The sequence below is a fragment of the Opisthocomus hoazin genome, chromosome 1 (genome assembly GCF_030867145.1).
Source record: "Opisthocomus hoazin isolate bOpiHoa1 chromosome 1, bOpiHoa1.hap1, whole genome shotgun sequence".
Lineage (NCBI taxonomy): Eukaryota > Metazoa > Chordata > Aves > Opisthocomiformes > Opisthocomidae > Opisthocomus > Opisthocomus hoazin.
This window is the reverse complement of record NC_134414.1, coordinates 91,684,572-91,698,819: the sequence shown is the minus strand read 5'-3', so window position 1 is coordinate 91,698,819 and position 14,248 is coordinate 91,684,572. Positions and strand designations below refer to the sequence as shown.

The window sequence follows — 14,248 nt, the reverse complement described above, 5'->3', positions numbered from 1 at the left end:
TTGGTTTTTTGTCATCATGGTGTAAGCAGATACTCGAAACTATATTCAGTTTCAGCAAGACATTTTCAAATTGGAGAATGTAAAAAGCATAAGAAATTGCAGAATTGAAGCTTATATGGCCATATATGCTGTTTTGTTGGCTTGTTCAGAATTCCAAATTTTTCTTTCTTTGCCAGGTACCACAGATCGAAAGCATGAAATCAAAAAGGTACCTCCTGAAAGGCCAGAATGTCTTCCCAATCGAATAGAAGAAAAAGGTATGAAATGTGCTTTCCTGCCTGCTCTCTGCAGAGAGACAGGGGAAATGGAACCGATACACATCCTCATTTCCCAGTCCCTGTTTTCATGAAGTGTATTGTTTGGATGTTTATTTCGCACTCTGATAGATCTGTGATGATATGCATTTTGGAAAGGATCCCACTGTTGGTTTTGGACTAAATTCAGAGTATTCAATTGTACCAATCCAGAGCTGTTAAGTACTTGCAGCCTCAACTGAAGTCAAGGGGAGATATGCTCTCAATACATAAAACACAGTGTAAAGCTCTGTGCTCAGTAAAACCCAGGTCCTTGATCAAGTAAGGTGCCCCAGATTAGTGTGTACTTTTTCATTAACATCTCTTGGTTCTCCAGTTAAAAGCAGGGTTGGTGGTTGTACTGCACCACAGAGGGGTTTTGTGAGGATGTAGTCATTAATGCTTATGAATTGCCCCGTTATCATAGTCACAAAAGTCATAGACACGCCTGTGAAAAAGTGAAAAAAATCTGTCTTTAAAGCCAGGTTTGAACATTGCAAGAAATGGGGCACAGTACCACACAGAGCAGTGACAGGCAAATTAAACCTTTAATGGTTTCATTGTGTTCACTGTGCATTCTGAATAGTTTGGGGAAAATGGTTACACTGATTCTCTAATTGAAGGCAGTGTCAAGTTTCATACATTTCAGTGGACTATTAGGTTGTCCAGACAAATTTATTTATCGGATTTCTTAACTTGTAAGTATTTGAACTTGCAAACTTTTAAAAGGCACATGTATGCACATGACTAAATGTATAATGTGCAGTTACAGTTTAGTGCCAGAACATTCAGACTCTGCACCAAGATCTGTTTCTGGATATAAGTCTTAGCGATCTGACAGGTGTTTTAGCACTTTCATCTACATATGTTTACGCTTCGTTATGCGCGCTACTTCTCGTGGTTATCTTGGCAACAAAACCCTTTACTTGCCATTTTTGGAGTTACAAAGCCAACTGTCAAAACGGTGGAGGAAGTTTAAATGTGTTGCTGTCCCAGGGTATAAATACCTGTAACTTTTCTAAATGTTGAAGAGAGTCCATAGGAGTCATGCCTACATTTCTGGAGTACCGGGGAGTCGTAGGAATTGTTTGGCGTGGCGTGGCAGCAGGGGTGGCACAGGAAGGTTCTTTACGCTGTGTGTTGGTACGCTGGCTAGCCTGTCCCTCATACATGGTTTAGATTCTTGGACACTGACACAGTATAAATTGTCATAGGAGTAAGTGTGTAAAAATTACACAATACACTGGAAAAGCTTCAATGTTACGGAGGACCTAGTGATTGCATCAACTGGAAGTGTACTGAGAAAAAGTATATGCCTGTGAACAACAGTCACTTACTGGACTACTCCAAATCTGATGTGTATTGTGCTTCTGGTGATTTATTCCATGATCCTCTCAGACTAAAACCTAGAACCCCTTAAGCAGTACCTGCAACATTCCCAGTACCTCTTACGTGTATACAGAGGTGTAATATTCATGACATATCATACACAGTGTTGTCAAGGGAAGTGGGGTGTTGACAAAGTGGGATACAGAGAGCGAAACTTTGGTCCCTTTGAGAGTTTTGTCCTTTCTTGAATCAGGTTTCCTATGGTGTGGCAAACATGTTTATGTGTTTGTTTTGCATTATGAATTTAGAGCATATTATTTACAAGATTTATTAATGTGTATTGTACTTTACATATTCACAGGAGTTGCGTGTTTGGCATTGGATATTAGTATTGTGGCATTTCCTAAGTATGCATAATCAGTTCTGCAAATGACCCAGTTTTTCATGGGCAAGCTGAAAAATTCAGCATACAAGTCTGTGCTTGAAAACCTAAATAAAAGGTCTGATTTTTCCGAGAGGTTTACATCCTGCCAAACATCACTGAATTTTGAAGCTTGTATTTCCATTTAACTGTAGTTCACTTCAAGCACCTTTTTTCCCCCAGAAATGGTATTACTCTGTTTGTTCAAGAGATGTTAAGAATATCCAGCATAATTATTTTTGTGACCTTCTAACTTAACATTGTTTCATATTAGAATTTGATATAAGTTGTGCTCATAGGAAATTGCTCCATATGGTATGCAATTTTTGCCATTCTTATTTTGTATGCTCAGAAATCAATGTTACTAAAATAAAAAACAGCATTCCCATTTGGACACTGCGCACACATTTTGGCCATGAGGAATTACAGGCAGAACAGTCAGGCAAGGCAAACAACTGATTTGTCGTGAATGTTTTTTCGGGTAAAGAAAGATTTAGGACAGAAGTGGAAAGGAAATGAGCTTTTCCTCTGTATACAGTGTGTCTACAGTTGAAGATTTTTTGTTTATTTGTAGACTTGTGAGTGCAAATGAATTCCACCTAATAATATCCGTGTTCTTTTTTTCTGAAAATAATTGATTTAAAGAAAGATCAGAGAGAGAGCAAAAGCAATTAGACGTGCAGAAGCCTTCAGTTCCTGCTATACCTCCGAAGAAACCTCGGCCACCCAAAGCAAACTCTGTGAATAGACCTGGTACCTTGCCCCCACGACGACCAGAAAGACCAGTTGTGCCTGCAACTCATACAAGGTATAATTTTTCCTCCATCCAGTGCTTTTGGGATTAGTGGAAAGAACACACATTTAAAGAATTTAGATTTTACAGTTAATGTCACGATTTATTTCATGGTAAACTGTATTTAAAGATCAACAAAAAAAGAAGCGTTCTAGTCATCTTGCTGGATCATAACTATCTTCTCAAGAATAACAGTCTTAGACTGTTCATTTCTAATTCATTTCTGCTGATGAACGCACTGTTACTGCACATCATAGTTTCTACTGCAGGGTATGTGGGAAATATCTGCACCAATATGTTGTGAAGATGTTGACTGTCTTAGTTTACCTTAAATTATTCCAGCTTAGCTGGTGCACAAAATCAATGCAAAAGCTTGGATTGTACAGGGGAGCAGCATTAGACAGTGCACATTTGAAATACTATCAGCTAGGTTTCAGTCTGTTTTCTTTGGTCATTTTAGATCATTTTTTAGCAAAATACCTGTGTCGTCATAGAATGTTCTTTAAGCTGGTGCCACTGCAGAATACTGCTGTCAAGTGTGTATGCTCTGATGTTGATTGTTGTACTGTAGTTACATGAGGCTCTTCATCAGACGTGGTTACAGTCTTTGAGGAGCACTGAGAAATTGGACTTGCCAACACAAGTCCATTTAGTCTCTACTAGAGCTTGGAAAAGCAGAGGTTGCAGAAATTAAAGGCCTCGCCTGTTGTCCCAATGAAATCTAGATGGCTACACTGGTCATCAGAATCTGTGTTGTGCACTGTAGACTTGCTTTATGCATAGTGGAAAGAAATAGATGAAAACCAGAAAAAAGAAGTTGCCTAAAATGGGCAACCCGCACATCTTGCAGAAATACTGGAATATAGGCATAGAAATAATTTTAGTATTGTACTGTTAGAAAAATAAGCTGCCACTGAACTACTGGAGTTCAAGTATACTAATGGTGAATTAAATACCAGGATGGAGTATAGGGTAGAGTGGAATAAAATAGAAATCCTAGGCATTGATTCCCCTCATTCCTCCACATATGGTTCCTTAAACAAATGGTCTTAGTGTGAAATCTGAGACACATCAAATAAAAAAACGGTGCCTTGTGCTGCCAGTTTTCTGTCACTGAAGTGCTTTGGCTGTGCATCTCTGAGAACTTCCCTTCTATCCAGGTGCCACTGCACCACAGCTTCTTTTGGACTTCTTGGCTTTGAACATGCTTGCCCGGTTGTTCTGAAACATAGTCCACACCTGCTGGTCATTTGGGCACACTTGGAAAAGCGACTGTTTGCTGTGACCTTCAGGTTTAGCTAGTGATGTCTTCTTGGTGAGACCCATACATGCCCTAGTGTTCAGTTCACTGGCTGGGCGTGCAACAGGGTAGCTATTTTTTTGCTCTGTCCTTTGCCTGGAATATTTTAAACATAGTATAAATTTTTTAAACTTTTAGAGTTGTGGAGGAGTCGTTTGTTGCTCTTCTGTTTTCCTTTTTTCCAAGTACAAAATTGTATAAAGAAACAGTGCATTTTTAAAGATACTTCAGTTTTCATGTTAACAAAGTGAAAAAAGCAGATCTAAACAATAACCCTGTTATGTTCTTAATTGTCCAAAATCTGCTATGTCTAGCACAGAAAAAAACCCTTTGTTCTTTTTGTCTAATGCCATTATATTTGAAAGAATTTTACTTGTAACAGTAGTTGCATTAAAACATAGAAGGAAAGCTGATTCTTACAGAGGTGATGATGCATGTTGATGCTCACATTGTGAGGAGTTTTATGAATTTGCTATGAATTTCTTTATCAGCTAATTCAAATTAATGGATTTATCTGATACAGGTGTTCTGCCAGGTAAGCTCTAACTTGTAAGAGAGTCTTGTAGGAAGAGGGCAAAAAGTTGACATAATGAAATAATCCATGGAACAGACTTTGGATTACTTGAGTAATTAAGAAATGTGAAACTTCAAATGCAAGCAGTCACTGCAATAAAGGCATTTTGTTTTTAAATCAATTCAGTTTAATAAAACAGTAAATATTTTTAAGAGCTGCTGGTATCCTTTTCCAGAATCTGAAAAACCTAAGGCAATCAGAATAAGAATTGAACCAGCAGAATTTTTGATGAGCTGTTTTGGTTTAACCCTAGTGGGCAGCTCAGCCCCACCCAGCCACTCGCTCACTGCCCTGTAGCGGGGTGGGGATGAGAATCAGAAGGGCAAAAGTGAGAACACTGGTGGGTTGAGATGAAGACAGTTAAACAGATAAAGCAAATGCTGTGCACACAGGCAAAGCAGAATAGGGAATTCATTCACTGCTTCCCATTGGCAGGCAAGTGTTCAGCCATCCATAGGAAAGCAGGGCTTCCTCACATGTAGTGGTGACTTGGGAAGAGAAATGCCATCATTCCGAACGTCCCCCCCTTCGTGCTGCTTCCCCCAGCTTTTGTTGATGTGCACAATGTCGTATGGCATGGGATATCTCTGTGATCAGTTGGGGTCAGCTGCCCCAGCTGTGTCCCCTCCAGCTTCTTGTGCACCCCCAGGCTGCTCACTGTCACAGCGACAGAGAGAGCCTGGAGGCTGTGTGAGCACTGCACAGAGGTAACAAAAACACCCCTCTGTTATCAGCACTGTGTTTGTCACAAATCCAAACCATAGCAATGTGCAGGTGGCTCCAAAGAAAATTAACTCTGTCCCAGCCAAAACCAGTACGTGATCCTAGGGAGAAGAATTGCTGTAGTTATAGAGTGAGTCCCATGAGATTTCCATGGCACCTACTGAGCAGGTGTTTTTTGTTCTGTTCTGAGTAAGCAGCTTGCATCTTACGCATCTCACTGACTTCTTGTGGTGCTAATGGTTTTTCCATTTAAATATAACCTTCCTCCCTTGGAGGCAGGTTAGGGCTTCAACGGCAACAGGAGAGACAAAAGTCATGTGGAACAGAGAATAGCTGTCAGTTTGCTCCAAAGGCATCACAGCTGATTTAGACATACCTGTGATTATACAATTTACAGATGAGTCAATTCACTGGAGCAGGCAAGCCATAAAGACCTATGGAAAGGCGTTTCTACAATCAGTCTAAACCAGCCTGCGTCCATGCTGCTGCTGAAAGGGTCAGGTTCCCTCTGCCGGCAGCCCATCCCTGCAGCCTCCCTTATGTTAGCACCAGCATTTGTGCAGCCGTTCAGCCATATGGGTCAGGGAGTTGCTCCAGATGGCAATTAATCAGTTTGCAGGGGAATTTCTGTTAGTGGGGGTTTCTTTCGGGCTGATCATCTGTCTGATCAAGCTGTCAGCCTGTCTGCATGGGCATGAGCGGAGGGAAGGAGACGCTGTGACCAGGAAGGGATGGCTCCGCTCGTTTCACAGCACAATGGATGTAGATTGGCATAATAAGCTTGCGGATTCTTTTGACAGAAGAACTGGGGTTTTTTGTGAGGTTGATATAATGTATCTTTGTATCTTTTATAGTCAAATGGTAAATGTTGTGACTTACAGCCCTAAATCACACCATCCGAAGAATCTCCTCCAAAACTGTGCTCACGCATTTCCTAGAGCGCTTCCAGCTCACAGGGTGCTCTCAGTCTGCTGGGAAATACATATGTGCAAAACAGAGTATGCAGTCAGATGCTTGTTGTCCTATTAGCCAAGAAACTATGTTGCTTCTTATAGATGTACAAATATATAAGCAATTTTTAAAAAAAAAGTTAAAGATCAAAAGATAAGAAAACTAATTGATCAGGTAAATCACTTGAAGAGTACACTTATTGATCATCTTGCCAATTAATACGTTTTTCTAGGAATGTGTTAAATTTCTGCTGTTGCCTTCCTGGTGCAGACTGCCTGCCTTATTGATGGTTGTGTAGGACTAGTTTGTTTTTCAGGTGATAAACTGGTTGTCTATCGTTTTAAATTCACAGAATACTTGTCACCCTACCACAGTGTTTAACTGGATATATGTTCACTTAATCTGTGACTTCCTCTGTTTTTTAACATAAATTTTCAGGCTCTTTATCACAGCCTTCCTGCATTCTGAAACAGGGTTTCCAATCACTTTGTGTATTGCTCATAAACTGCTGCCATGAGTTGAGGTTCAGGCCATCTGCCATCAGCTTATGGCATCAAAAGCAGAGACAAATGAAAAAATCAACAAGATTCAATTGCTCCTATGTATTTTACTGTCAATGGCAAATTATTGCTGTTCATAGAAATGCACATCTGCCTGGCTTGTTTCAGGGACCATAACTTGGATACCTTAGATAAATCATAAATGTTACAGTGCTACAGTGGGAATAGTCATTGTGGAAAAACTATGATATTCGTTGGGTGACCTGATAACGATGATAATTACTGCATTAATTGGACAGTTGTTAGCACAATAAATGTCACAGGGATTTGTCCATGTGACCTGTGCAGTGCTGAGCTACTCGTCTACCACTGTCCCTTTTTTAATGAATGGTTTCAATAGTCAGGTTATTTTAGTAAACTTAAGTAGTTGTGGGGTGTAAAGTGCTATGAAGAAAGAATAATCATGTTGCTTATGTTTGATGTCCTGTTTGATTGAAAAATAGTTCCTCTGTATAAAGTATCACAACTCTCGACACTTGCCTATTCCAAAGATCTGAAGGGTGGGTGTCAGGAGGATGGGGCCAAGCTCTTTTCAGTGGTGCCCAGCGACAGGACAAGGGGCAATGGGCACAAACTGAAGCACAGGAAGTTCTGTCTGAACATGAGGAAGAACTTCTTCCCTCTGAGGGTGACGGAGCACTGGAACAGGCTGCCCAGGGAGGTGGTGGAGTCTCCTTCTCTGGAGATATTCAAGACCCGCCTGGACAAGGTCCTGTGCAGCCTGCTGTAGGTGACCCTGCTTCAGCAGGGGGATTGGACTAGATGACCCACAGAGGTCCCTTCCAACCCCTACCATTCTGTGATTCTGTGTGATTCAGACAGACTAGGAGATCTTGTTTCTTAGGACCTGTGGAAACAATATTCGTAGCCTAGTCTCTTAAGCAACATGCAAAAATAAATAAAGATATTCTTTTGGTGGAAGAGCTGCGTTTATGAGTAAATACTAGGAACTGCTGAAACACACAATGCTAGACTGAGGTTCTCTCCCTTTCTGCAGTATTCTAGGTCGCCCATTGCTATAGTTTATGCAAGCCAATTAATTAGAAGCAATTACAAATAAGATGCTGAAGGATGTCCCTTTCCCCTTAGGTTTCCTTCATGTTGAGATGCTGTGAACATCTGAAGAATTATTCAGGACACTACGGTGTCTAAAATAGGCTTTTTTGACAGGTGTTAAGGAGAAATGAGATAAGGTTAATCCATACAGCATGTCTACTTACTGGAGATTGCTCTCGCTGACACATTGATATTACTCTGGCGGTACAAAGGAAGACTATGTCCCTCTCTCAGTATTAATTGCAAGTAAACTATCAATTTACTGTAACCCACACAAAAACTCCAATAAAATATCTCCTCTTCTTGATCCAAATGCAGGAGTGATAGTCCAAAAGTGGAATTAGTGGGCAGTACAGTAGCCGGCACTCTAGAGAAAGACTCCTCTGAAAGAAGCAATGACATCGGTAAGTTATAGTGCTTTTTATAGTTTGTCTAAGAAATTCATAGTGTAAATTTCTGCTTTTTAGTACTTTATTGTGATCCAAAAGGCAGAAGGAAGATTTGGCAATGAACGTGAGTGCATTTATATCAAATTTTAACTGCAGGATTAAAGGATCACCTCTGCTTTACTTTAAAAAGTTTCGTTGGGGTTTTCTGTTTAAAAAAATTTTAGAAAAGGAAATACAGAATGGTGAGCTGTATTGAATAGGAGGGCTTTTGTTATTTCTTGTAAAAATCTGAAACAATTGAGAAGTCCAACGATAATGTCATACTTGTTTAACAGATGTAACATTAGTGCTGCCATACTTTTAATGCTGCAAAAGATTGTGGGTTCGGTGCAGTTAGTAAGCTTTACACTTTCCAATACAAAGGAGTAGAGACCAAATTGAGGCCAATTTGAATAAATGTTACTGAAAACACCTGTTAAAAGAAGTCTAAATTTCTCTTATTTCTGTTCCTGCAACATGAACTTTTTCATCGGGAAATCACCTGGAAAGGAGTAATGAAAGGTTATTCTGCTGTCTTCTCTCACCCTCCTTCCTGCTCAAGTTTTGCGGTGTGGGAGAGATGGTTGCTGGGGTGGGTGCTGCAGTCGGTGGCACTTGGAAAGCAAGGTGCTCTGACTCTTGTCCCAGGGCTGTAAGCAAAAGCCGTGACAGCCATCTTCTACCTCTGCTTAGAAATACGCCGCTGACAGCTGCTGCTGTCGCTCTCCGCCGCAGTCGCAGCTGTGCCGCGAGAGACCTGTTTTTGTAAAAGGCAGAACCAGGGTACCCTGAATGCGTAAGCATTTCTGCCTTTCGCTGGCAGCACTGCGTGTTATTTCGGTGTGGCAGTTTCTACTCTGACTGTTTTATTAGTAAAACATTTCTGTAAAATAGTATACTTTCAACAGCCAAACCTGCTTTTCCTTTGGACGTGAAAGCAGAGCTTTAAGTTATAGATGGATTTTAATTGCAACGTAACAATAAAATGCTAAATTGATTTCACATAGGTTTATGAGCTATTCGGCATCCATATGTCCGCTTTTCTTTAACCTTCTGCTGTTGCTGCAGTTTATGATGGTAACATTCTTCTGGAGAAGCAAGTAGTATGTTTTTTCCAGATTTTCATTTGGGATAAACATGGAAAGTTAAAATCTTGTGATAAATTGCGTGAACATATTTATTGTAGAGATTAATATAAAGGAATAGTATGGAAATACAGTCAAATTCTACCATTTATTGTTTGTTACTCACGTTGATGAATTTGCTTCAAAGTGTGTAAGCTTTTGCTTACTTGAAAGAGGAAGCTATGACTGCAGATAGCATGAAGTGGTCTGATGGAAGTAAACTGTTTTAATCCTTGTGCTAGTTTCCTTGGAATCACTATCAGGATAACAGCTTAGAGTGGTTTGTATTTTTCTGTTCTTTTTTTTTTAACAACCTGCAACAGGCTAGGTAGGAGATTTGATTTATAATAATTTTTCTTAATTTCCAGCACAACGGTGGAGGTTTTTTCTGTTGGGTTTTTTTAATGGAGAATAGGAGCCAGCAAGACTCCATAAACTAAACCACACAGGACATGCTGCAAAGGGTTTAGCCGATGACCTCCTGTTACCACTAACAAGGGGGAACCTGTTGAGTCCAAGGATAAAATAGTGTGAATACTTAGATAAGTATAACTTGATAGGGTCAAACCAGAATGGCATTTACAAGGACAAATCATGTCATTCTAGCCTGTTAGACAGCTCATTAAAAGAAAAAAAGAAATAAATGATGATTTTGGAATGAAAGTGGTCTCAAAGATCATAACTGATATGAATTTTCAGGAGGCTTTTGATGGCTTGTGTAAAATATTGTGAAAGAAACAAACAGCCTTTTAAGAGAGTGTAGAGCAATAAATTAAAACTTAACAAGACAAAACAGTTCACAGTGGATTAATGTCTTTTACTGTGGGGAGAGGTTTGGAGTTCAGGACAGTTTATAGAGCAGTGTAATTAGAAAGATTTATGATGAATGTGTTAGATTTTTTATTTATTTACAAGGAGAACAATGGGTTGGAGAAATCTTGTGGCTATACGAGTTACTAGTAAAAAATGATGAATGAGCAAGTGGAATGTCCCATCGTATTCCAAAACACTGATGGATTGGGCTGTGTGACTCCAGAAAATATTGAACTGTGGTACATGTTAGCGGTGTTGCCCCAGTCTTGTGTACTCTGTGGGGAGGACAGCCTCAGCTTCCCTGAGATTCATCCTTCCAGTCAAAATGGATCTGATTAAATGTAGTCGTTTGATGTCTTTTCAGTAATCCAAATCCATGCCATGAGTTAGAGTGCACTTAGGTGACAGGCAAGGTGGGGCTTAGCGGTAGCCTTTGAGGGAAATGGAAGTTAAATGGCCTTTGCAGCAGCTCGAGTGTGTGACCGTTCTGGGTACCAGGCTCCTACTTATTCCTCTGTCAGCTCCAACACCATTCTCGGGCACTTGGAGCTCTGGGAGAGGACAGAGGAAAAAGCAGCAGTCAGTTGCAAGTTGCCTCACCCTCTGTCTTGCTTATGCTAAGTACCGATGGTGAATCGTGGACTGAAAATGCGTGCTACAGCGCTCTCCTGGCTTGTTTGCACTAGCGATGTTAAGCTGGGTAATGGCTGTCGCTTTCTCAGTCCTACAGCCAGTCTAAAGCTCTTGTTCTTTCATTCAGAGCAGAGGGATGTATAAAAGCACTGGAGAGACAGTTTTCAGTTATAAAAGCAAACCATACTGAAGCTGGATGGAGAGCACTTTTCTGTTCTGTGAAACCTTTTTAAGGATCTCTTGAGTTGGTTCGTTTATCCTGATGAGACCAAAATCTTTACAACGACAGAGGAGAAGGTACAGGGTCTTTCCATATGCCATCTCCCAAAACCGAAAGCGATCAGCAACAGCAAAATCAATAATTCCATCAACAATTGAGAAGCAATATGCGGGAGGGAATTGGGGAATCCAGATTCAAAACTTGTATCTGGCTTAGATCCCCCATTCTAGATCAGTGTGTTAAACATTGCTTGTTTCGGAAATGGCATTTTTCTGTTTGTTTTCGAAGTAATATTCCACCAGTGGATCAGTGTTGTCTAACCAGAAACCTCCACACCTTTAAAAACACATTTAAAAACATTCTCAGCCAACTTCACTGATCAGGAAAGTCACAAATGCTGGAGAAAGGCTGAGGTGATGTGTAGTACTGTGCATAACGTGCTGTCAGTTGCATATATAAAAAGTTATTTTTATGTAGATGTTAGCACATAGCTTGGTTTCATTAGCATGTTCTGCAAAGTTGTGACTTGACATTCAATTTTCTTGATGGTAATACAGCACTGATTACAGTTTTGCAATCTGTACTGACAAGAGCTTCACTGCTGGTTGTAGATACAATGGCAGCTATTGCCCCCATTGTTCATGCCTTTGCTTCTTTCCACAATCCGTACAAAAAAAATTGGAAAACTAATCTTCAGAAGATAGTATTTAAGAGGAACTGTTCCCCATTCCTCCTCAATTCTTCTTTTGTTTTCTTTTTCCCTGTTTTCAGTGATGCCTTTCCTTTCCTTTCCACACATCTTTCATCCAGTTTTTCCTATTCACATCTCTTTGCCATGGGTAACTCTTCTTCATTTCATGAGGGTAAGGCACGCTTTTTTTCCATTTCTTTTCTGTCCTGACTTTGCTTTAGTTGACAATGCATAACAAATACAAAAAAGAAGCATTTTGTAGAACACCAATTGTGTACATGTCTGTTACAGATTTTTTTTTTAGTTGCAAGTTGAAATTGACTGTACTGTGACAGAAAATCTTGCACCATAGCATTGAAACGAGGAATCTTTATAGTTTATTTTATTATACCATAAGAAATTTTGGTGACGGAAGTGTCATGTACAGTTTGCATGCTCTGTTTGTCAATGCTGTGGTTTCATGAACCTGCCCTTACAGACAGGTGGTGTCATCGCAAAGTTTAATGCATATATTTCATTATGATGTCCTCACATGATACAGAACAAAAATATTTAGTAGCATGCTAGGATGGTTCTCTAGTGTGAAAGAGGAAAAAACACCCAACAAAACAAAACATGGAAATTAGAAGAGAGGCTCTCAGTGGAACGTGCACGGCAACGTCACCCAGGACTTTGTCTCCAGTATTGCTGTGGTTAAATCACAGTAGTTACAACCGTTGACAGTCTCGTGTACCAACAACTGTTCCTGGATTGGCAGCGGCTTTTTGAGCTTAGTTTAAAATGCTTCCAAAGAAACCTGAAAGTAAGCCGTGTTGTACCAACAGGAGAGTAGTCCTGACGTAGAATTACATTGATTTCCACAGCTCAAATTCATGCCTTATTGTATAACTTGACTTTTTTTTTAGGTTACATGTTTCTTCTTAATTTCACAAAGAATTGTTATATCTGAGGGCCAGAGCAATGACAGAAGCATCTAGCACATAAACATAATAGCTTACTGGATCAAGAACTAATGCTTCCAGAAAATTACTGAATTATTCCAACTAATTATTGGTATTGAGTTTTCTCTGCAAGTCAGGATTAATCCTAAGTCTTTTGACTATATGTACACACACACACTTCGGAATCCTGCAATCCTGAAACAAGTCTTATGTATCCAAGACAGGCTTGCTTTGAAATAGTTTAACACTTAAAATCATATGGATTTAAGCTAAGTGATTTAAAGAATAAGCCATAAAGAAATAAAAGTAATGTATCTACTGTGTAAATGCTCAGTTAATCCACACGAGAAGCAGTTTCTGTGCTTTGCAAGAAGACTGAGCTGCCCAAGCACTTCCCACACAGAGCCAAGTGGACACATCTTTCCCATATTTTTCCTGGCTCTTTATATATTTTGCATAGTATTTATGAAAGCAGTTAATCACCTTCGTCAGTGCTAACATAAGGCATGTACGCCTTCATTGATTCCTGTGGAAGCATATAGTGCTGGTATGAACATTCTGAAGAGATTCTTTGAAAGCTGGTTAAGGCGAGTCCATTTTTCAGTGTTTCCTCAGACTTTAATCTTCAGAGCATGTGCTGGTGGATCATGGAGTACTGGCCAAACCCACGTTATTAACTGTACTCTTTTTCTGTCCCTCCCCCCCAGCCTGGTGCGTAACTTGCCTGGAAGGGCAGTTAAAAATACCCGACTTGAAAATATCTAATAAACAAACAAACAAAAAAATCTTCAGTATATCATGTTTCCTTGAGGTGTATATGCAGTTGTTGTAGAGCTGTTATGTGCTCATATTTGTTAGCAGAGGCGGTCGCTGTGCCTCTGACTGGAAAAAAGAGTGATCTAATAAGATTTGGCCCACACTAGGGAAAAAGATGGAGAATCTTTCCAGTAAAAGGTTGTAAAATTGAGTGAGTTTGTCTTTAAATCACAGGCTGTTATACTGTGAGACACTATGATTATTTTGCCTGAAGACACAGAGTGACAGTTGGAAAAAAGGAAATACTGGTGGATATAAGGGTTGGAGGACAAAATGTGACTCATATACTGAAGACTGAAATCTGACTAAAACAGTTATTTCTTTTTGTGCTGCTGTTCATGCTCATTTTAATAGAGCGAAGCAAAGGAGCAGAATTATGCAACTGGGTTAAGTTGTAGTATTTATGTCAGTGAATCAAAAATCACCCATAAACATAGTTGTGAATTGTAAGTATTCTAAATAAAGGGATATATTAATAGTCTGTTACGTAAATTAATTGGATCTTTTGCCCTGGGGGTCCAGAAAAAGGCAGTAAACCAGAAATTTAAATCCTCCATGTGTGCCAAGTTGAGGTGCCTGAAA

General features: G+C 39.8%; 1 protein-coding gene across 4 annotated transcripts in view; it reads left to right on the top strand.

Moving 5' to 3' along the window:
- SH3KBP1 (SH3 domain containing kinase binding protein 1) overlaps positions 1-14,248 on the top strand; it is a 240,223-nt gene that overhangs the window by 209,447 nt on the left and 16,528 nt on the right. For all 4 annotated transcript variants that reach the window (XM_075429147.1, XM_075429157.1, XM_075429163.1 and 1 more), the window contains 3 exons: positions 177-257; positions 2,689-2,851; positions 8,319-8,404. In XM_075429147.1, coding sequence (XP_075285262.1) covers positions 177-257; positions 2,689-2,851; positions 8,319-8,404 — 330 coding nt within the window. The remainder of the gene's footprint in view (positions 1-176; positions 258-2,688; positions 2,852-8,318; positions 8,405-14,248) is intronic.